At 41.3% G+C, this 22,593-nt stretch overlaps 1 protein-coding gene across 1 annotated transcript in view; it reads right to left on the minus strand.

The window, feature by feature from the left end:
- Positions 1 to 20,728, minus strand: part of CLCN6 (chloride voltage-gated channel 6) — a 35,090-nt gene extending 14,362 nt beyond the window's left edge. Inside the window, exons 1-18 of the mRNA XM_067472760.1 lie at positions 20,617 to 20,728; positions 17,728 to 17,787; positions 17,128 to 17,193; positions 14,386 to 14,451; positions 12,597 to 12,663; positions 12,320 to 12,426; positions 9,568 to 9,694; positions 7,194 to 7,261; positions 6,757 to 6,815; positions 3,624 to 3,756; positions 3,426 to 3,539; positions 2,865 to 3,031; positions 2,641 to 2,767; positions 2,153 to 2,282; positions 1,853 to 2,006; positions 1,594 to 1,753; positions 546 to 652; positions 124 to 310 (exon numbers count right to left, since the gene is read on the minus strand). Of these exons, the coding sequence (XP_067328861.1) occupies positions 124 to 310; positions 546 to 652; positions 1,594 to 1,753; positions 1,853 to 2,006; positions 2,153 to 2,282; positions 2,641 to 2,767; positions 2,865 to 3,031; positions 3,426 to 3,539; positions 3,624 to 3,756; positions 6,757 to 6,815; positions 7,194 to 7,261; positions 9,568 to 9,694; positions 12,320 to 12,426; positions 12,597 to 12,663; positions 14,386 to 14,451; positions 17,128 to 17,193; positions 17,728 to 17,787; positions 20,617 to 20,724 (2,007 nt within the window). The 5' untranslated portion in view covers positions 20,725 to 20,728. The remainder of the gene's footprint in view (positions 1 to 123; positions 311 to 545; positions 653 to 1,593; positions 1,754 to 1,852; positions 2,007 to 2,152; positions 2,283 to 2,640; positions 2,768 to 2,864; positions 3,032 to 3,425; positions 3,540 to 3,623; positions 3,757 to 6,756; positions 6,816 to 7,193; positions 7,262 to 9,567; positions 9,695 to 12,319; positions 12,427 to 12,596; positions 12,664 to 14,385; positions 14,452 to 17,127; positions 17,194 to 17,727; positions 17,788 to 20,616) is intronic.
- Between the last annotated feature and the right edge of the window lie 1,865 nt (positions 20,729 to 22,593).

Raw genomic sequence — 22,593 nt, forward strand, 5'->3', positions numbered from 1 at the left:
AGTGCAATAACTGGGCAATGTGGTCACCTCTGCAGTGTGCTGTTGAGTCTTCCAATTGCAAGTGTCCCTTAACCATTTGAAGAAACAAAATGCCGTGGGATTGATAGACGCCGTTTTGCTCACCTTGAACTTGATGTTGTTGCTGATGAGCTGGTCCCACTTCATGAACTCCTTCTCGTAGGCCCGGTTCTCGGTGACCACGGGGAAGGCGTGATGCACCGTCGTGCGCAGGATGCTCACCAGGGACTGGATGCGCGTGTGCGGGTAGACGTACATCAGGTTGGGCTCCATGATGTCGCAGGCTCGCAACCTGCCAGTGGAAGGGAAGAACCAGTCATCTATATACTGTACACAATATAAGCCAAGATGGCTTCCACTTCCAGAGACCACTGCAACTCCCACCAATGACAGACCTGGACCAAATTTGGCACACAGATTCCGCCATGACCCACTTTACGTCCTGGTGAAGTTTGGGAGCATAAAGATAACATAGCTACCAAATCACATCCAAATAAGTAAAAGAGTAAGCCGCCATTGCATCGTACTTGTCCATCTCGGCTTTCGTTTCCCATTCCAGCAAAGGGACTCCCCGCAGGTTGATGTAGACGTCGTAGATGCCCTTGTTGAAGAAGTCGCCGGTCCATTTGGCCACCTGGGAGGAAAAGATTCGGCATAAGAGTCATTGTGTCTCCAAGCAAGAGCCAGAGATGTTCCGTTTTCCCTCCACCATAGACATCCCAGTGTTCATTACTCTCTCCATTGGTGAGAGCCACCCAAGTGAAGACTTTCGTGCAGGGACAATTTCATCCTAGATTTTATGTGTGTCCTCCACCACAGGCACCACAGGGTTCCTGACTCTCTCCATTGGTGAGAGCCACGCAAGTGAAGACTTTCATTCGGGGACAATTTTATCCTAGATTTTATGTGTTTTTTCCACCACAGGCACCCCAGTGTTCCTGACTCCCTCCTTTGGTGAGAGCCACCCAAGTGAAGACTTTCATTTGGGGACAATTTCATCCTAGATTTTATGTGTGTCCTCCACCACAGGCACCCCAGTGTTCCTTTCTGGAACCACCCAAGTGAAGGCTTTCATTCAGGGACAATTTCATCCTAGATTTGATGTATTTCATCCACTACAGGAACCCCAGAGTTCCTGACTCTCTCCATTGGTGAGAACCACCCAAGTGAAGGCTTTCATTTGGGGAGAATTTCATCCTAGATTTAATGTGCTTCCTCCACCTGAGGCATCCCAGTGTTCCTGACTCTCTCCATTGGTGAGAGCCACCCAAGTGAAAGCTTTCATTCGGGGACAATTTCATCCTAGATTTTATGTGTGTCCTCCACCACAGTGTTCCTTTCTGGAACCACCCAAGTGAAGGCTTTCATTCGGGGACAATTTCATCCTAGATTTAATGTGTGTCCTCCACCACAGGCACCCCAGTGTTCCTTTCTCCATTGGTGAGAGCCACCCAAGTGAAGACTTTCAATCAGGGACAATTTCATCCTAGATTTTATGTGTGTCCTTCACCACAGGCATCCCAGTGTTCCTGGCTCTCTCCATTGGTGTGGAATTTGCATGACTCTGCAACCCACCATCAGCGTGATCATGATGGGCAGCCCGTATGTGATCTCATTGGTGGACTCGATCAGGATGACGGTCAAGCTGATGGTCATCCGGACCACGCCGCCCAAGAAGGCTGCCGCTCCGATCAGCGCAAACGTCCCCGAGTAGATGTGGTCCAGGCCGATGTAGCTGCGAGCGGAAAACCATGCGAGCATCAGCACCTGGCGGGATGAAGCTCCACCCCCTAAGTGATGTAGCCCCGCCCCCAGAGGCTGTGCCGCCGCCCACCTTTTCAGGAGGTTGGCCACCAGGCGCCCAAAGGCCGCGCCACAAAGCAGCGAAGGGACAAAGAGGCCGCTGGGCACCGAAATCCCATAAGTCCAGCAGGAAAGCAAGAAGTACAAGAGGAAAAACAAGGCGAGCGTGACGGGGCTGAAGGTCCCTGCGATGGGAAAAGAAGAGGAGGAGGAGCCAGATGAAACCGAAGCCCCGCCTCTCGATAATAGGCCACGCCCCTTTTATGCAAGCTTTGCCCCCAAAAGCCAACGCATAGCAATGACACCCCTCTGATGCAGACTGCGACCGTACCCTCCTGGTGGAAGAGCTGCAAGATGGCCGACTCCTGGGGGTTGAAGAAGAGGGTGGCCATGTCGTTGTAGGTGTCGTTGGGGCAGAAGAAGGTCTTGATGCTGGAGTTGACTTCCTCGGACGACGAGCCCTGAGCAACGCCAAGCCACCCAGTCAGTTCCATCCACACTCGCAATGGGACACCCCAGGGTTCTTTACTCTTTCCACTGGTGTGGAATTTGCTTGACAACCCCCACCCACAATGGACATCCCAGGGTTCCTTACTCTCTCCACCGATGTGGAATTTGCATGACCTACACTCGCAAATGGACAATCCAGGCTTCCTTACTCTCTCCACTGGTGTGGAATTTGCATCTCTCTCTCTCTCTCTCGCGCGCCCCCCCCCCCCCCACCTCTCCCTTAACTCTTTCCTATGGTTTGGAGGAATAGACCTTGATTCTGGGAGTTGTGGTTCACCCTTAGCTGACAAATGCCCTTTGGGGTGTTACCTGCAGGCTGAGCGAGGTGTTGTCTCCGTGATTGGCGGACGAGAGGGGGCGGCACTCCCCCAGAACCATCGAGGCGACAAAGATCACAAGGGTGGTGCTCAGGCACACCAGGAGGCTCTCCAAGACCCTGCACGGCAAGAGGGTCACTCATCTCACATACCTGGGGAGAGCTTTAGCGTGATCGACCAGCCCCGGGTCGGACTAGATAGACTTTGGGGTCTCACCTCACCAGCTTGGGCTTGGGGTGGACGTTGCGCATGCGGTACTTGGCCAGGCGCTTGTTGAGGCAGTTGAAGGCGGCCCCCAGGAGGCCCCCCAGGACCCCCATCAGGATGAAGAAGCCCAGGTCCACCACCGTCCACAGGTGGCACTTCTTGTCCGACTCCGAGCACTGCAGGGAGAGACAGGCAAAGGATCCCAGAGTCGAGAGGGACCCCCAAAGGTCATCCAGTCCAACCCCCTTTTGGCAGGCAGTAAGACAGAATAATAATAATAATAATAATAATAATAATTATTATTATTATTATTAGCACTGCTGGCTAAAAAAGAATGTAGCCCCGCCCCGCCTCTCAAACAAAGCAAACACTCACAGCAGCTAATTTTAAACACTCACTCAGATTCCTAGTGCCCTCTAAGACAAGGCTTACCTGAAGCAGAAGGGAACAAAATGGCTTCTTGCTTCCTCAACTTCTGTGGGAGCCCTTGAGGTCATCCAAACCACCACCACCCCCCTTTGCAAAGACAGGGCCCTTGTCAAAGTCCGGTTGCCCTTTAATGCTGCCCACCTTGAACTCCCCGAAGTTGAGCAACCCCGGCAACTCAAAGGAGCCCCAACTTCCAAAGCGGATCCCGGAGCGGAAAAAGTTGAGCGTGAAGGTGGCCGCCATGGAGCAGAAGAGCTGCGAAGGAGAGAAAGGGTTAAATCAGCAGATAAACAAACAACAACAACAACAACAACATTGTGTTCTGTTTGGGGCCCTTACCACTTTCCAGGTGAGGCCTTGGTTCCAGAAGGAAGAGCCTTCTTCCAGGCTGAAGAGAGTCCCGCCAATGGGGGCCCCAAAGGCCGCTGCCACCCCGGCCGCCGCTCCGGCCGAGACAAAGTCCCTTTTGTCCCTACGAAGAAAAAGCCAGAGGGGTCAGATTGCCCCCAAAAGAGTCCACTGAATTCAAAGGGACCCCCAAAGGCCATCCAGTCCAACCCCCTTCTACCTGCCAGGCTGGAAGACAGCATTACTATTATATTACTATATTACTATATTACTATTATTATTGTTGTTATTATTACCATAGATACCCCCAAAGTATACCCAGTCCAGCCCCATTCAACCCCTCCCAACAGACGGCCATCCAGCCTGTGTTTAACACTTCTATAGTCTCCTAAAGTTGGAAATATATTGTATTATTATTATATACTAGTCGTCCCCTGCCACACGTTGTTGTGGCCCAGTCCATTTTAGTCCATTTTAGTAATTGTTGATATAATAATCTGATCAGTTTTTTTTCTTTTTGCATTATCAATTCCCAGATTCTTGATTGAAACCATTTTTTTTGTCTTCTTTATATCCTTGATGGATTTGATAGTATTGGAGCCAAGTTAATTTTGGATTTAATTGTTTAATTTCTTCGTAATATTTAATTACTAACTTTTGATTATTCGATTTTTAAGTATTTGTTGATAAGTTAACCGATTCTCTTCAGCGAGCTCTCTTTTGTGTCTGGCCTCCATTGGGGATATCCATAGTGGAGTCTTGTTATATGATCTTGATTTAAATTTTCCCATGTTTTAATCAAAGATGTTCTTACGTAATGATTGCTGATTTTTTTTTCAACTTTTCTTTTATTGTACCGTAAGTATCCATGCCAACCTACTCTGAGATCATGGCCTTCTAAGATTAGCAATTTTGTGTTTCTTAGGGTGGACCACTCCTTTATCCCTACTAAATTACAAGCTTCATAATATTATTATGATTTTATTGTATTAATATATGATAATCATTATTATATTTTCATATTATAATCCTTATTATGATTATATTATTATCATATTATCATTGTTGTTGTTCATTCGTTCAGTCGCCTCCGACTCTTCGTGACCTCATGGACCAGCCCACGCCAGAGCTCCCTGTCGGCCGTCACCACCCCCAGCTCCTTCAAGGTCAGTCCCGTCACTTCAAGGATGCCATCCATCCATCTTGCCCTTGGTCGGCCCCTCTTCCTTTTGCCTTCCACTTTCCCCAGCATCATTGTCTTCTCCAGGCTTTGCTATCTCCTCATGATGTGGCCAAAGGACTTCAACTTTGTCTCTAGTCTCCTTCCCTCCAGTGAGCAGTCGGGCTTTATTTCCTGGAGGATGGACTGGTTGGATCTTCTCGCAGTCCAAGGCACTCTCAGAACTTTCCTCCAACACCACAGTTCAAAAGCATTTCTCTTCCTTCGCTCAGCCTTCCCTAAGGTCCAGCTCTCACATCCGTAGGTGACTACAGGGAAGACCATGGCTTTGGCTAGGCAATGGATCTTGGTTGCCAGTCTGATGTCTCTACTCTTGACTATTTTATCGAGACTGGACATTGCTCTCCTCCCAAGAAGGAAGCGTCTTCTGATTTCCTGGCCACAGTCTGCATCTGCAGTCATCTTTGCACCTAGAAATACAAAGTCTGTCACGGCCTCCACGATTTCTCCCTCTATTTCCCAGTTGTCAATCATTCTTGTTGCCATAATCTTGGTTTTTTTGACGTTTAGCTGCAACCCGGCTTTTGCGCTTTCTTCTTTCACCTTGATTAGAAGGCTCCTCAGGTCCTCCTCGCTTTCGGCCATCAGAGTGGTGTCATCTGCATATCTGAGGTTGTTAATGTTTCTTCCAGCCATTTCCACCCCAGCTTTGCATTCCTCAAGCCCCGCACATCCTCGCATGATGTGTTCTGCATACAAGTTCAAAAGGTTGGGTGAGAGTACGCAGCCTTGCCGGACGCCTTTCCCAGTCTTGAACCAGTCTGTTCCTCTGTGGTCAGTTCTGACTGTTGCTCCTTGGTCCTTGTACAGATTCCTCAGGAGAGAGGGAAGGGGGCTTGGGATGCCCATCCCACCAAGAACGTGCCACAATTTATTATGATCCACAGAGTCAAAGTCTTTAGAATAGTCAATGAAGCAGAAGTCGATGTTTTTCTGAAACTCCCTGCCTTTCTCCATTATCCAGCATCCGGATATTGGCAATCTGGTCTCTCGTTCCTCTGCTTTTTCTAAACCCAGCTTGAACATCTGGCAACTCTCGCTCCATGTCTTGCTGGAGTCTTCCTTCCTAATATTATCATTATTAATATAAAAATGATGGTATGAAAATGTTATTATTATGATGTTACTATTATTATTATATTATCAGATTATCATTATATTATTATATTTTCTTATATATTATATTATTATTGTATTTTTATTATCATTATCATATTATTATTATATTACCACTGCATTAGTATCATTATATTATTATGATTTTATCGTATTATTATACGATCATCATCATTATATTTCCATATTATTATTTCTATTATTTCCTTATTACGATTATATTATCATATTATCAATCTATTGTGACATTATTATCATTCTGCTATAATTGCTATTATTGTATTATCATTATTAATATAAAAATGATGGTATGAAAATTTTATTATCATTATCATATTATTATTATATTATCATTACATTAGTAGCATTATATTATTATGATTTTATCGTATTATATTATCATTATTATATTATCATTCTATTCTATTCTATTATCATTTTATTATTATATTTTCTTATATATTATATTATTATTGTATTTTTATTATCATTATCATATTATTATTATATTACCACTGCATTAGTATCATTATATTATTATGATTTTATCGTATTATTATACGATCATCATCATTACATTTTCATATTATTATTTCTATTATTTCCTTATTACGATTATATTATTATCATATTATCACTCTATTGTGACATTGTTATCATTCTGCTATAATTGTGATTATTGTATTATCATTATTAATATAATAATAATGGTATGAAATTTTTATTATCATGTTATAATTATAAGTATATTCATAGTGGTTTCCATACCTGTCGCTGCGGAAGTAGGGGAAGTTGAACCGGATCTTTCGTAAAGAGATGCTTTGGAACTGGAGAAGCCGGAGAGAGAGAGAACGAGAAAAAAGAAAGAAAGGAGAGAAAGAGAGAGAAAAAGAAGAGGATGAACAATGAGATACAACCCTCCCTGACATAGCAAGAAGCTGTCGTACGCAACAATTAACACATTTTTATTAATTAGGATTTTATTAATTAATAATTTTTATTAATTAGGATTTTATTAATTAATAATTATGGACAAAGGAAATGTTTCCCACATGCCGCTGCACTACAACTCCCAGCAGCCCTAGCCAACGATGAGATTTAGGAGTTCACTATGGGTCCAAACTGTGTTGTTTCACAGTGTAAACAGACCCAAAGAGTAACTGAAAGACAAGAAACGAGTGGAAGTTCCTTTTTCTCTGACTCACCTGAGGCAGGCCGGCCCCAACGATGGCCCCGCTGTGGATCATGGGTCCTTCTTTCCCCACAAAGAGACCTGGAAAAACAAATATTATTATTACAGGTCCATAATAATAATAATAATAATAATAATAATAATAATAATAATAATAATAATGGTATTTATTTATTTATATTATTTATATTCCGTATTTATATTTACAGTATTTATATTTATATTTCCCTTAAAGGGAGCATCTATACTGTCACCACTGGGACCCCCTTGACTGGCTGTGCCAGAGTTTTTGCAGTTCGATCTTTAAATCCTCATATCTGCACCGGGAGTTTGGGAGTTGTAGTTCACCTACATCCAGAGAGCATTGTGGACTCAAATGATGGATCTGGACCAAACTTGGCACAAGCACTCAATACCAGCCCGGGTTGGAGTGGGCTTCCGACCAGATTTGTGTAGCCTGCTGTCAACCTTTGCAGCCTGAAAGACAGTTGCATCTGTCAAGTAGGAAATTTAGGAGGCTAATTTAACTAATTTATGAGGCCATAAAAATCTCCAGCAAGCGTGCAAAGAATGAGGAAGTACTTCATCAGTGTCGCAGATAGATGGTGAAGCGACAGCTCCCCTGTTGGCCAGAAAAAAGTTGGAATGTTAAATAGCCTCTATGTGTCTGCCTATATATGTTGGGTGTCTATGGCATTGAATGTTTGTCATGTATATGTACATTGTAATCCGCCCTGAGTCCCCTGCGGGGTGAGAAGGGCAGAATATAAATACTGTAAATAAATAAATAATAAGATTAGAGGGACCAAAATGTGTATATATTACAACCATGCAACACGATTTTTGTACTGTGAAAGTCTATCGAGATCTAGAAACATCAGGAACGCCTCATACAGTCTGTAAATACTGTAAATAAATAAATAAATAAATAAATAAATAAATATTATTATTTATATTATTATTATTATTATTATTACAGACCTCGTCATAAATACATGTAATTTATTATTACTAGTAGTATTACTAGTACTATTATTACATTATTGTTATTATTATTATTATTATTATTATTATTATAGACCTGGTCAATAACACATTGTATTCATTATTATTATTACTACAACTATTATTAGTACTATTACAATATTATTATTATTATTACAAACCTGGTCAGTAATACATGTAATTTATTATTATTATTATTATTATTAGTAGTAGTAGTAGTAGTAGTACTATTATTACAATATTATTATTATTACATTATTATTATTATTATTATTATTATTATTACAGACCTGCTCAATAACACATTTTATTATTATTATTATTATTATTATTATTATTACTACTACTTCTATTATTATCACTGTTATTACAATATTATTATTATAATTATTAAAATATTATCATTACTATTATTTTTATTACAGACCTGGTCAGTAATACATGTAATTTATTATTATTAGTAGTAGTACTATTATTAGTACTATTTCTACAATATTATTATTATTACATTATTATTATTATTATTATTATTATTATTACAGACCTGATCAATAACACATTTTATTTATTATTATTATTACTACTACTATTATTAGTACTATTATTAAATCATTATTATTATTATTACAGACCTGATCAATAACACATTTTATTATTATTATTACTACTTCTATTATGAGCACTGTTATTACATTATTATTATTATTATTATTATTATTATTACAATATTATCATTACTATTATTATTATTATTACAGACCTGGTCAATAACACTTTATTTATTTATTTATTTAATTATTATTATTATTATTATTAGTAGTAGTAGTAGTACTATTAGTACTATTATTACAATATTATTATTACTATTATTATTATTACAGACCTGGTCAATAACACATTTTATTTATTATTATTATTATTATTATTAGTAGTAGTAGTACTAGTAGTACTATTAGTACTATTATTACAATATTATTATTACAATATTATCATTACTATTATTATTATTACAGACCTGGTCAATAACACATTTTATTTATTTATTATTATTATTATTATTATTATTATTATTATTATTATTATTACTATTAGTACTTTTATTACAATATTAATATTATTATTATTACAATATTATTATTACTATTATTATTATTATTACAGATCTTCTCTATAATACATTTTTGTTATAATTTATTACCCGCCTCTCCAGGCGGCTCGAATTCAAAAACATATGGAGGTCAAATATATACAATATGTTACATATAATTAATGTGCGCCTTTTCTCTGTCGAACAGTGCCGGCCAAAGCTCGGTGCCCAGCACAACTATCGAAGCTCGAAGTGGTGCCAAATTGCACCCCTCTTGCCGTGCAGAGGTCCTCACCTCCGGCCACGCTGAAGAGCACCCCCAGGGCCTTGCAGAGCAGGGTCCGCAGGCGCACGACCCCCGGGACCTTCACACCATTCAAGTAGCACTTGATTTCGGGGATCCCAGAGCCGGCTGCCTCTGGCTGCGGAGAGGGGGGCGGAAAAGATGGTCACCTTGGGGAGCAAAGCAAGATCTATATATCTCTCTTCCTATATCTATCTGTTATATCTACCTATATATCTATCTAGCTATATTAGAGTTTTCGAGTTTTTTAATACTTGTAGTCAGGGACCACCAAACGCAGCATTGCCCAGACACGCATCAAGGAACATGAAAGGCACTGCAGACTACTTCAGCCAGAGAAGTCAGCCATAGCAGAGCACCTGATGAACCAGCCTGGACACAGCATATTATTTGAGGACACAGAAGTGCTGGACCACTCTCACAACCACCATGTCAGACTACACAGAGAAGCCATTGAAATCCACAAGCATGTGGACAATTTCAACAGAAAGGAAGAGACCATGAAAATGAACAAAATCTGGCTACCAGTATTAAAAAAACCTCTAAAATTACAACAGCAAAACAGCAGAGAGGAAACAAACAAGGACATCTAATCACCTCTCAACAAAAGATTGCTCCTTTGTCCCACACAAAGGAATCTTGTCTGTTGGAGCTAGGTGTGAATGTTTCAACTGAGCACCTTGATTAACATTTGAGTCGCCTGCGGGCTGATATGGGCGGGATAGAAATAATGTAAATAAATAAATAAATAAATAAAATTGATGGCCTGGCAGTGCCTGGGGCAATCTTTTGTTGAGAGGTGATTAGATATCCCTGATTGTTTCCTCTCTGTTGTTGTGCTGTTGCAATTTTAGAGTTTTTGAATACCAGTAGCCAGACTTTGTTCATTTTCACGGTTTTCTCCTTTCTGTTGACATTGTCCCAATTCTTCTTGTGGATTTCAGTGGCTTCACTGTGTCGCCTGACCTGGTGGTTGTGAGAGTGGTTCAGCATTTCTGTTTTCTCAAATAATATGTAGTGTTGGTTCATCAAACGCAGAAGCATTGCCCAAACACGAATCAAGGAACATGCAAGGCACTGTAGACTCCTTCAACCAGAGAAGTCAATCAAGGAGAGGAAACAATCAAGGACATCTAATCACCTCTCAACAAAAGATTGCTCCAGGCACTGACAAGCCATCAAATGCTAATCAAGGTGGTCAGTTGAAACATTCCCACCTAGCTCCAACAGACAAAAGTCCTTTGTCTCACCCTGGTCATTCCACAGATATATAAACCCATTTTCCTACTTCCAACAGACCTCACTGCCTCTGAGGATGCTTGCCATAGATGCAGGCGAAATGTCAGGAGGGAATGCCTCTAGAACATGGCCATATAGCCCCAAAAAACCTACAACAACCCATTCCCACCTAGCTCCAGCAGACAAGAGTCCTTTGTCCCACCCTGGTCATGCCACAGATATATAAACCCTTTTTCCTACTTCCAACAGACCTCACTACCTCTGAGGATGCTTGCCATAGATGCAGGCGAAATGTCAGGAGGGAATGCCTCTAGAGCATGGCCATATAGCCCCAAAAAACCTACAACAACCCATTCCCACCTAGCTCCAGCAGACAAGAGTCCTTTGTCCCACCCTGGTCATGCCACAGATATATAAACCCATGTTCCTAGTTCCAACAGACCTCACTACCTCTGAGGATGCTTGCCATAGATGCAGGCGAAATGTCAGGAGGGAATGCCTCTAGAGCATGGCCATATAGCCCCAAAAAACCTACAACAACCCATTCCCACCTAGCTCCAGCAGACAAGAGTCCTTTGTCCCACCCTGGTCATTCCACAGATATATAAACCCATGTTCCTAGTTCCAACAGACCTCACTACCTCTGAGGATGCTTGCCATAGATGCAGGCGAAATGTCAGGAGGGAATGCCTCTAGAGCATGGCCATATAGCCCGAAAAAAAAACTACAACAACCCATTCACACCTAGCTCCAGCAGACAAGAGTCCTTTGTCTCACCCTGGTCATTCCACAGATATATAAACCCTTTTTCCTACTTCCAACAGACCTCACTACCTCTGAGGATGCTTGCCATAGATGCAGGCGAAACGTCAGGAGAAAATGCCTCTAGAATATCGCCATATAGCCCGAAATAAAAACTTACAACAACCCAGTGATTCCGGCCATGAAAGCCTTCGACAATATAGAAAATACTGTGTTTTCTGGTGGTCTTTGGTGACCCTTTGCACCCCCCTGGTGACCCCCCCCCCCAATCCAGGGTCTTGACTTCCCAGGTTGAGAAATGCTGCCTTAAGGCCATCCAGTCCAACTCCCTTCACCAGGGCAAGAAAATATAATCAAAGCCCTCCTGACAAAGGGCCATCCAGCCATTCACACACACACACACACACAGACAGACATATATGTATATGACAGATATAGTGTCATAGATGTGAAAGGAACCCCTAAAGAAAGACAATGATATGTTGGATGTTCCAGAGTAGGCAAACCAACACTCTCCACATCAACACTCATAAAGAAACCGCAAGAAATACTGTTTACCCACAAGCATAAAGAAATTACATATATTAGAAACCAACTCATTACTTTATTTTCCAGATCACTAGACTGGGCCACAGCAACGCCTGGCAGGGGACCGCTAGGATAGATAGATAGATAGATAGATAGATAGATAGATAGATAGATAGATAGATAGATAGATAGGCTATGGCTTGCCCTGCGTTACCTGGATCAAGACGAGGAGGCTGGAGAGGAAGATGAAGGTGAGGTTGAAGCTGAGCAGCTCCAAGAGGGAGACGGCCAGGCAGCCGCGTTGGCTGCACGCCTCCACCGCTGCAAGGCACGAGCGTCAAGGAAACACGCATCCAAACTGAGGACACACCTATAGAACCTGGGACTGGTGGAGGGTTCTGGGTTGGACTAGACATCCCTTGGGGACCCCTTTGAAGCAGAGCTCTATATGAGGGCCCAAAAGGCTCGCCGAAAGCAAGCAGAAAGGATACAGTTCTGCACAACGTGGAACTTGATGCGGGTGAAGAGCCGCACGAAGAAGTCCACAAAGAGACCCACCTGGGAAAGAAGAGTGGGAAAGGAGGGGAAGGTTGGGAGGAATCCATCAAAGTTTGGCATTTCCCTGCAGCAAGGATGGATGGATGGATAGATAGATAGGGTAGATAGACAGAGATAGGATAGATAGAGTACATAGACATAGACAGGATCAATAGATAGGGTAGATAGGTAGGTAGGTAGGTAGGTAGATAGATAGATAGATAGATAGATAGGATAGATAGTGCATAGACATAGACAGGATCAATAGATAGGGTAGGTAGGATAGAGTAAATAGACATAGACAGGATCAATAGATAGGGTAGGTAGATAGACAGATAGATAGGATAAACATAGATAGGATCAATAGATACGATAGGTAGGTAGGTAGGTAGGTAGGTAGACAGATAGATAGATAGATAGGATAGATTGACATAGATAGGATCAATAGATAGGGTAGGTAGGTGGATGGATGGATGGATAGATAGATAGACATAGATAGGATCAATAGATAGGGTAGGTAGGTAGGTAGATAGATATGATAGACAGGATCAATAGATAGGGTAGGTAGGATAGATAGAGTACATAGACATAGACAGGATCAATAGATAGGGTAGGTAGGTAGGTAGATAGGATAGGTAGACAGATAGGATCAATAGATAGCGTAGGTAGATAGATAGGATAGGATAGACATAGACAAGATCAACAGATAGAATAGATAGACAGAGATAGGATAGATACAGTACATAGACATAGACAGGATCAATAAATAGAATAGAGATAGGATAGATACAGTACATAGACATAGACAGGATCATTAAATAGAATAGATAGAGATAGGATAGATACAGTACATAGACATAGACAGGATCAATAAATAGGGTAGATGCAGAGAGATATGATAGATACAGTACATAGACATAGACAGGATCAATAGATAGGGTAGATCAGTGGTTCTCAACCTTTCTAACACCGGGACACCTAAATATGATTCCTCATGTTGTGGTGACCCCCAACCATAAAATGATTTTCATCACTCCTTTATAGCTGTAATTTTGCCACTGTTACAAATCGTAATGTAAATATCTGATATAAAGAATGTGTTTTAATGGTTACAAATTCAACATAATTAAAACATCATGATTAATCAGAAAAAAATATGGATTTGCTGTACCTTCAACCGATTCAGCGCTGACTTCCAGACCACTGAGACCTCCAAACAGAACTCCCGGATGGCGAGAACATGAGGCAGGTGAGGCGGGCTTTACGCGAGGCCAGGCCTCGCGTGGAGGACCCCTCGCCTGCCCCACGCCCTCGCCAACAGCAAGAACGTGAGGCAGGCGAGGCGAGCTTTGCGTGATTCCAGGCCTTGCACGAAGGAGTCCTCACCTGGCCCACGCCCTCGGGGTGGGGCCAACGGAGGTGGTCTCGTGACCCCTCTGAAATGGCCAGGCGACCCCCTGGGGGTCGTGACCCCCAGGTTAAGAACCACTGGAGTAGATAGAGATAGGATAGATAGAGTACATAGACAGGATCAATAGATAGGGTAGATAGACAGAGATAGGATAGAATAGATAGAGTACATAGGCATAGACAGGATCAATAAATAAGGTAAATCGATCGGGTAGATAGAGATAGAAAGGGTGGGTAGGTAGGTAGATAGGATAGATATAGATAGAAAGAATGCAAAAGACAACCAGGCGTCGGTCAGTTGTCCCGAGAATGGGTGCAAAGCTGACTCCTTACCAGCCCAGTACAGACCCCGATGGCAAACACCACCGTCCACTTGACAGCTTCGTAGCGCCGGCCTTTCTGCAAAGGAAGGAGGACAAAAGTGGATGGCCATCCGTGAGGGGGGTTTTGAGGGGGCTTATCCTACCTTCCTACCTATCCTTTCAAACATTCTTCCTATCTATATCTACCCTATCTACTTACCCTATCTATCTCTATCTACCCTATCTATCGATCCTGTCCTGGAGACTGACGATCCTGTCAACGCCCTCGTTGATCGCTATAATAGCAAGATGGCCGGGGCAATCGACACGATCGCTCCCGAACATCTCCTCTCTTTGCACAGAGTCGCACCAACTCCTTGATACTATGAACCACCGCCTCCTCCTGAGAAAAATGTATATCACAAAGGACGACACCTCACCCGCCTCATAGGAAACCTGCTACAAAACAGGAGCTTTTTTGTTGAGTGCCAGGGACAGAGAAGCAGATGGCGGAAACAGAAGAACGGCCTGCCTCAGGGGAGCGTGCTTGCTCCATCCATGTTCAACATTTACAGAAATGTCCAGCCACTGCCAGAAGGGATGGAGAGTTTCATCTATGCTGATGATCGTGCCATTACTGCTCAAGCAGGGAGCTTTGAGATGGTTGAACAGAAGCTCTCTGAAGCTCTAGGTGTTCTTCTTGCCTACGACAGGGAAAACCAGCTGATCTCTAATCCATCTAAAACACAGACATGTGCCTTTCACCTTAAGAACAGACAAGTATGCTGAGCTCTGAGGGTGAACTGGGAAGGAATCCCACTGCAGCATTGCAGCGCACCCAAATACCTGGGAGTCACTCTGGACTGTGCTCTGACCTACAAGAAGCACTGCCTGAATATCAAGCAAAAAGTGGGCGCTAGAAACAATATCATACAAAAGCTGACTAGCACAACCTGGGGATCACGACCAGACACAGTGAAGAAATCTGCCCTTGTGCTATGCTACTCTGCTGCTGAGTATGCATGCCCAGTGTGGAACACATCTCACCATACTAAAACGGTGGATGTGGCTCTTAATGAGACATGCCGCATTATCACGGGGTGTCTGCGCCCCACACCACTGGAGAAATTACACTGCCTAGCCGGTATTGCACCACCTGACATATGCCGGGAAGTAGCAGCCAATAGTGAAAGGACCAAGGCAGAGACATCTCCGGCCCATCTTCTGTTTGGATATCAGCCAGCACGTCAACGACTTAAATCAAGAAATAGTTTTCTAAGATCTACAGAGACACTCGCTGGAACACCTCAGCAAGCGAGAGTCCAAAAGTGGCAGGCTCAAACCCAGAGCCTCAATCAATGGCTGATACCAAATGAGAGACTCCGTCCTGGGCACACAGAGGACTGGGCGACTTGGAAGGTGCTGAACAGACTGTGCTCTGGCACCACGAGATGCAGAGCCAACCTCAAGAAATGGGGCCACAAAGTGGAATCCACAACATGTGAGTGTGGAGAGGAGCAACCACTGACCACCTGCTGCAATGCAACCTGAGCCCTGCCACATGCACAATGGAGGACCTTCTTGCTGCCACACCAGAGGCACTCCAAGTGGCCAGAAACTGGTCAAAGGACATCTAATAGAATACCAAGCTTGCAAACTTTGTGTTTTGTCTGTTTGTTTGTTTTGTTTAAAATGTAATACAAATGTCTGGTTGCTCCTGACACAATAAATAAATACCCCGAAGGGGACTCAGGGTATACACGGCAAACATTAAATGCTGGGACTCAGATTCACATACAATACATAAACATTAATAAACATGTATCAAAATATTAAAATACACCATTTAAAACCATCCTAGTCATCCGCATCAAATCTAAAATGGACTTGCAATACCATCACTCACTTTCCGAGACCGCTGTGACCCTCATCCAATGACTGATCAAAACCAAACTTGGCACCCAGAGCCTCCATGACCCACTCTACATCCTGGTGCTGTTTGGAGGAGGATGGACCATGGATGATGGGACTTGCAGTACCATCACTCATTTTCTGAGACCGCTGTGACCTTCATCCAATGACTGATCAAGACCAAACTTGGCACACAGAGCTCCCATGACCCATTCTACATCCTGGTGCACTTTTGAGGAGAACATACCATGGATGATGGGGCTTCAAGTACCTCCACTCACATCCCAAGACTGCTGCAATCCTCATCTAATGACCGATTAAGACCAAACATGGCACACAGAGCCCCCATGACCCCCTCTCCATCCTGGTGCAGTTTGGAGGAGGATGGACCACAGATGATGGGACTCACAGTATCTTCACTAACATCCTGAGACCACTGCCATCCATATAAATAACTGATAAAGGTCAAACTTGATACAATATTCCTTTCTGAAATAACCCTGGCAACGCAGGGTCCCCAAGCTAGTCAATAATAAATATGAATATCAAAAAATAAGCAATTTAAAAACCAAACTACAATATGCAGTCACATTTATGTATTCCACCCTATCCATCCTGTCTATCTATCTACCCTATTGACCTATCTATCCTATCTATTTATCTACCCACCCTCCCTATCTATCCATCCCATCTGTCAGGGGTGCTCAGGGGTGCTCAGATGTAATTGCTTGCCAATTCTATGATCCCAAAGGTGAGCCAGCGCTGTGACGCTGCGTCAAAGAAGCTGGGGTAGAAGGTGAAGAACATGGCTGTCGTCCGAATGGATGATTTTCCCACAATATTGACGCTTATTCGAGCTCACCTTGTTGTCCAGGCCTTCCAAAACTTCCAGGTAGGGTTCATTGATGCAACGGTCATAATCCAAACTCTGGGGAAAGGAGGGAAAGGCAAGGAAAAATTGATATATATATATATATATGTGTGTGTGTGTATAATGAATAATACTAATATAATATTTGTGGTGATTATGTGTTTTTAATCCGCTTTGAGACACAAGAAGAGGCAGGTAGGAAATATAATAATAACCATTAGCATTAGTAATATATATAAAATAATACTAAGATAATGTGTGTGTGTGTGTATAATGTGTGTTTATATATATATATATATATATACACACACACACACACACATATTATACACACACACACACACACACACACACACTAATACTAATTATTATTATTATATTACTTATATGCCTCTTCTTGTGGCTCAAGGTGGGTTAAAAGCACATAATCACCATAAGTATTATATTAGTATTATTAACTATATCCATATACACCATATGAGGCCCAGCTTAGTGCAATACCAACAAGAAAGACTTGCAGAAAAGCAGGGATCCCAATGGAAGGCATCTCTGTGCATGCTCAGAGGCCTCTGTTTCCTTATAGTTCCTTACCTCATAGTCCTTGCGGGGCAGGATCTCGCCCTCCTCTTCTTCCGTTTCTCCAAGGATGGTCTGGAAAAGGGGGGAAAAGGAATTAAAGTAATTACAATTAAAACTCCAAATAAAGTTAAAGCTCCAATGGGAAGGCGGGTGCACATGCTCAGACTCCCAAAGGATCTATTTCTAGGCTCAGAGGATTAGGAAGGAAGTCTGTACATGGTCAGAGAATAGCACAGATTGGGTAGAACTCAGAGGTTTAGATGCCCAAAGGAACTCGTTATATGATCAGAGGATTAGGAAGGAACTCTGTGCATGTTCAGAAGATAACAGGGACCAAAGGGGGGAGGGAAGAAACTTTGCTTATGGTCAGAGGATAACAGGGACCGGGGGGGGGGGGGGGAGCAACTCTGTGTATTCTCAGAATTTAGACTCCCATAGGAACTCCTTCTATGCTCAGAGGACTGAGTGATATATATACATACAATATATTACATTATTATCACACTACAATATCAGTATTATATATTACTTTATTGTACTATACCTTTATATCGTAATATTATTAGTAATATAAAATATTATTTATTTATTTATTTATTTATTTATTTGATGCATTTGTTAACCGCCATTCTCAGCCCTTTAGGGCGACTCATGGCGGTGTACAACACACATAAAAGGCAATTTACAAAAAGGCAATTACAAACAACATATCAACAATACAACAATTACAAAGTTACACTAAATAATCCACTTCGTCTCATAGTAGAATCATAACCAATCTCATATTCCTTGTTCCATTCTAGTCATCTTTACCACATTGTTATAGCACTTAATTAAATATATATATATATATATATATATATATATATAGCACTTAATTAAATATAATATTATTAGTAGTATTACATTGTATTACATTATAACATTATAACTATTATACGTATATACAATTATATTATATATATATACACACACATATAATATTGGGTTTAGACGCCCAAAGGAACTCATTATATGATTAGGAAGGAATTCTGTGCATGCTCAGAAGATAACAGGGACCGGGGGGATAGGACTTTGTGCATGCTCAGTGGTTTAGACACCCAAAAGAACTCATTATATGGTCAGAGGATTAGGAAGGAACTCTGTGCATGCTCAGAGGATTATAGAGACCCAAAAGGAAAACATCTGGAGACTAGAAAGAACATGCCCAGAGGACTGCAATGAGTGAAAAGGAGCTCTGCACCTGCTCAGACTCCCAAAGGAACTCTTGCTACGCTCAGAGGACTGAGTGAAAGGGGAAAGGAACTGTGCATGCGTAGAGGTTTAGCAAGGAACTCTGTGCATGCTCAGGCTCCCAAAGGAACTGTTTCTATGCTCAGAGGATTAGGAAGGCACTCTGTGCATGCTCAGAGGATTACAGAGACCCAAAAGGAAAGCATCTGGAGATTAGAATGAAAATACTTAGAGGACTGTAATGACTGACAAGGAAAGGAACTCTGTGCATGCTCAAACTCCCAAAGGAACTCTTGATATGCCCAGAGGATTAGCAAGGAACTCTGTGCATGCTCAGACTCCCAAAGGAACTCTTGATATGCCCAGAGGATTAGCAAGGAACTCTGTGCATGCTCAGACTCCCAAAGGAACTCTTGATATGCTCAGAGGACTGAGTGAAAGGGGAAAGGAACTCTGTGCATGCATAGAGGTTTAGCAAGGAACTCTGCACATGCTCAGACTCCCAAAGGAACTCTTGATATGCTCAGAGGTCAGAGTGAAAGCGGAAAGGAACTTTGCGCATGAATATTATAACTTTATTTGTACCCCGCTAGCATCTCCCAAGGGATTCGATGCATAGAGGTTTAGCAGGGAACTCTACATGATCAGACTCCCAAAGGAACTCTTGACATGCTCAGAGGATTAGCAAGGAACTCTGTGCATGCTCAGACTCCCAAAGGAACTCTTGATATGCTCAGAGGACTGAGTGAAAGGGGAAAGGAACTCTGTGCATGCGTAGAGGTTTAGCAAGGAACTCTGTGCATGCTCAGACTCCCAAAGGAACTCTTGATATGCCCAGAGGATTAGCAAGGAACTCTGTGCATGCTCAGACTCCCAAAGGAACTCTTGATATGCTCAGAGGACTGAGTGAAAGGGGAAAGGAACTCTGTGCATGCATAGAGGTTTAGCAAGGAACTCTGCACATGCTCAGACTCCCAAAGGAACTCTTGATATGCTCAGAGGTCAGAGTGAAAGCGGAAAGGAACTTTGCGCATGAATATTATAACTTTATTTGTACCCCGCTAGCATCTCCCAAGGGATTCGATGCATAGAGGTTTAGCAGGGAACTCTACATGATCAGACTCCCAAAGGAACTCTTGACATGCTCAGAGGATTAGCAAGGAACTCTGTGCATGCTCAGACTCCCAAAGGAACTCTTGATATGCTCAGAGGACTGAGTGAAAGGGGAAAGGAACTCTGTGCATGCTCAGATTCCCAAAGGAACTCTTGACATGCTCAGAGGATTAGCAAGGAACTCTGTGCATGCTCAGAGGTTTAGCAAGAAACTCTGTGCATGCTCAGACTCCCAAAGGAACTCTTGACATGCTCAGAGGATGGAGTGAAAGGGAAAAGGAACTTTGTGCATGCTCAGAGGTTTAGCAAGGAACTTTGCACATGCTCAGACTCCCAAAGGAACTCTTGACATGCTCAGAGGATTAGCAAGGAACTCTGTGCATGCTCAGACTCTGTCTCTCGGGCCTGGGCCAACTTGGGCCTTCTTCCAGGTGTTTTGGACGCCCAGGCTGTGAAGAATTGTGGGAGTTGTAGTCCAAACACCGGGAGGAGGGCCCAAGTTGGCCCAGGCCTGCATGGGAGTTGGCCCAGGCCTGGAAGAGGCTCTTCCCTCACCAGCTCCTCCGGGGTGCGGCTCCCCCTTTCTTCTCCGCAGCAGCAGCAGCAACACCTGCACCCTCCCGCCGCCATGTTTGCCTCCTGAAAGGAGGACCAACAGCGCATGCGCCGTGGCAACACTTCCCCGGCTACAACTCAGACAGGCACATGATGGACAGCGGAGGCGCCCAATCGCGGCGCGGGATCCTTCCTCCTTTGGTTGCCCCCACCAATCGGAGCGGGTCGCGCGACTGTGCGCCAGAGTTCGTCATCACTTAGAGTGACAAACCCACCTGTACGCAAGCGACACTTCCGGGTTTGCTCTAGCTCCACTATAGATTATTCTGATTATATCCATTTATTTTTATTTTATTTATTAATTTATCGTATCAGGAGCGAACCAAGGGTGGTTGTGATGTATTTAAAACTTGGCATTATATTAAATGTCCTTTGACGTTCAATATTATATGATATTACTTAATAGTAATAAAAATAATATTAATACAATGTTATTTAATATTTAATATGTTATAATAATATTATTACATCTGCAAATATTATATTATTATTTTATTTATTTATATTTATATACATAAATAAATATTTATAATATTTATTTATTTATATTTATATAAATAAAAATATAATATTTATTTATTTATATCTTGAATTACATTAATATTATTATAATAAATAAATATTATACTGTATATATTATTAGCATAGCACAATATTAGTGCTATATATTATTGTATTGCACTATACTGCCATATTATTAGTAATATTACACATAATATATAATCTACAATTACTATATTATTATATATTATATTGAACTATATTATTCTATTGTATCTATAATATATTATATTACTGGCATAACACAATATTAGTATTTTATATTATTGTATTGCACTATACTGCCATATTATTAGTAATATATAATATACAATTATTATATTATTATATATTATACTATACTATATTATTATACTGTAGCTATAATATATTATATTATTAGCATAGCACAATATTAGTATTTTATATTATTGTGTTGCAGTATACTGCCATATTATTAGTAATATTACACATAATATATAAATACAATTATTACATTATTATATATTATATTGTACTATATTATTATCCTGTATCTATAATATATTATATTACTGGCATAGCACACTATTAGTATTTTATATTATTGTATTGCACTATACTGCCATATTATTAGTAATATATAATATACAATTATTATATTATTATATATTATATTATTATACTGTAGCTTTAATAATATATTATATTATTAGCATAGCACAATATTAGTATTTTATATTATTTTGTTGCAGTATACTGCCATATTATTAGTAATATTACACATAATATATATTATACAATTATTATATTATTATATATTATACTATATTATTATACTATCTATATTATATTACTACCATAGCACAATATTAGTATTTTATATTATTGTATTGCACTATACTGCCATATTATTAGTAATATTACACGTAATATATAATATACAATTATTGTATTATTATATATTATATTGCACTATATTATTATACTGTATCTATAATATATTATATTACTAGCATAGCACAATATTGGTATTTTATGTTATTGTATTGCACTATACTGCCATATTATTAGTAATATTACATGTTATTGTAATAAATGCATGCAAATCAATGTGGGTTGCAACAGACTCAGCTATTTCCCATGCAAAGTGGAGCTGGGGCTGGATTTGGTTGAGAAAACCAATGCTTTGCATAGAGGGCTGCGTGTTTATACCAGAGATTTGACTCCCAATCAGGGTTACAATCCCCAAACTACAACTCCCAGGTAAAATAATCCAGACATTGCAATCACCCATGGAAATGTGCCTGTCATCCAGGTAAGCCAATCCAGAGGGAAGTACTGCATCCAGATAAGCCAACTTAAGTATGTCCTTCACCGACATAAATATACTTGCTG

Source organism: Anolis sagrei, chromosome 13 (assembly GCF_037176765.1).
Source record: "Anolis sagrei isolate rAnoSag1 chromosome 13, rAnoSag1.mat, whole genome shotgun sequence".
Lineage (NCBI taxonomy): Eukaryota > Metazoa > Chordata > Lepidosauria > Squamata > Dactyloidae > Anolis > Anolis sagrei.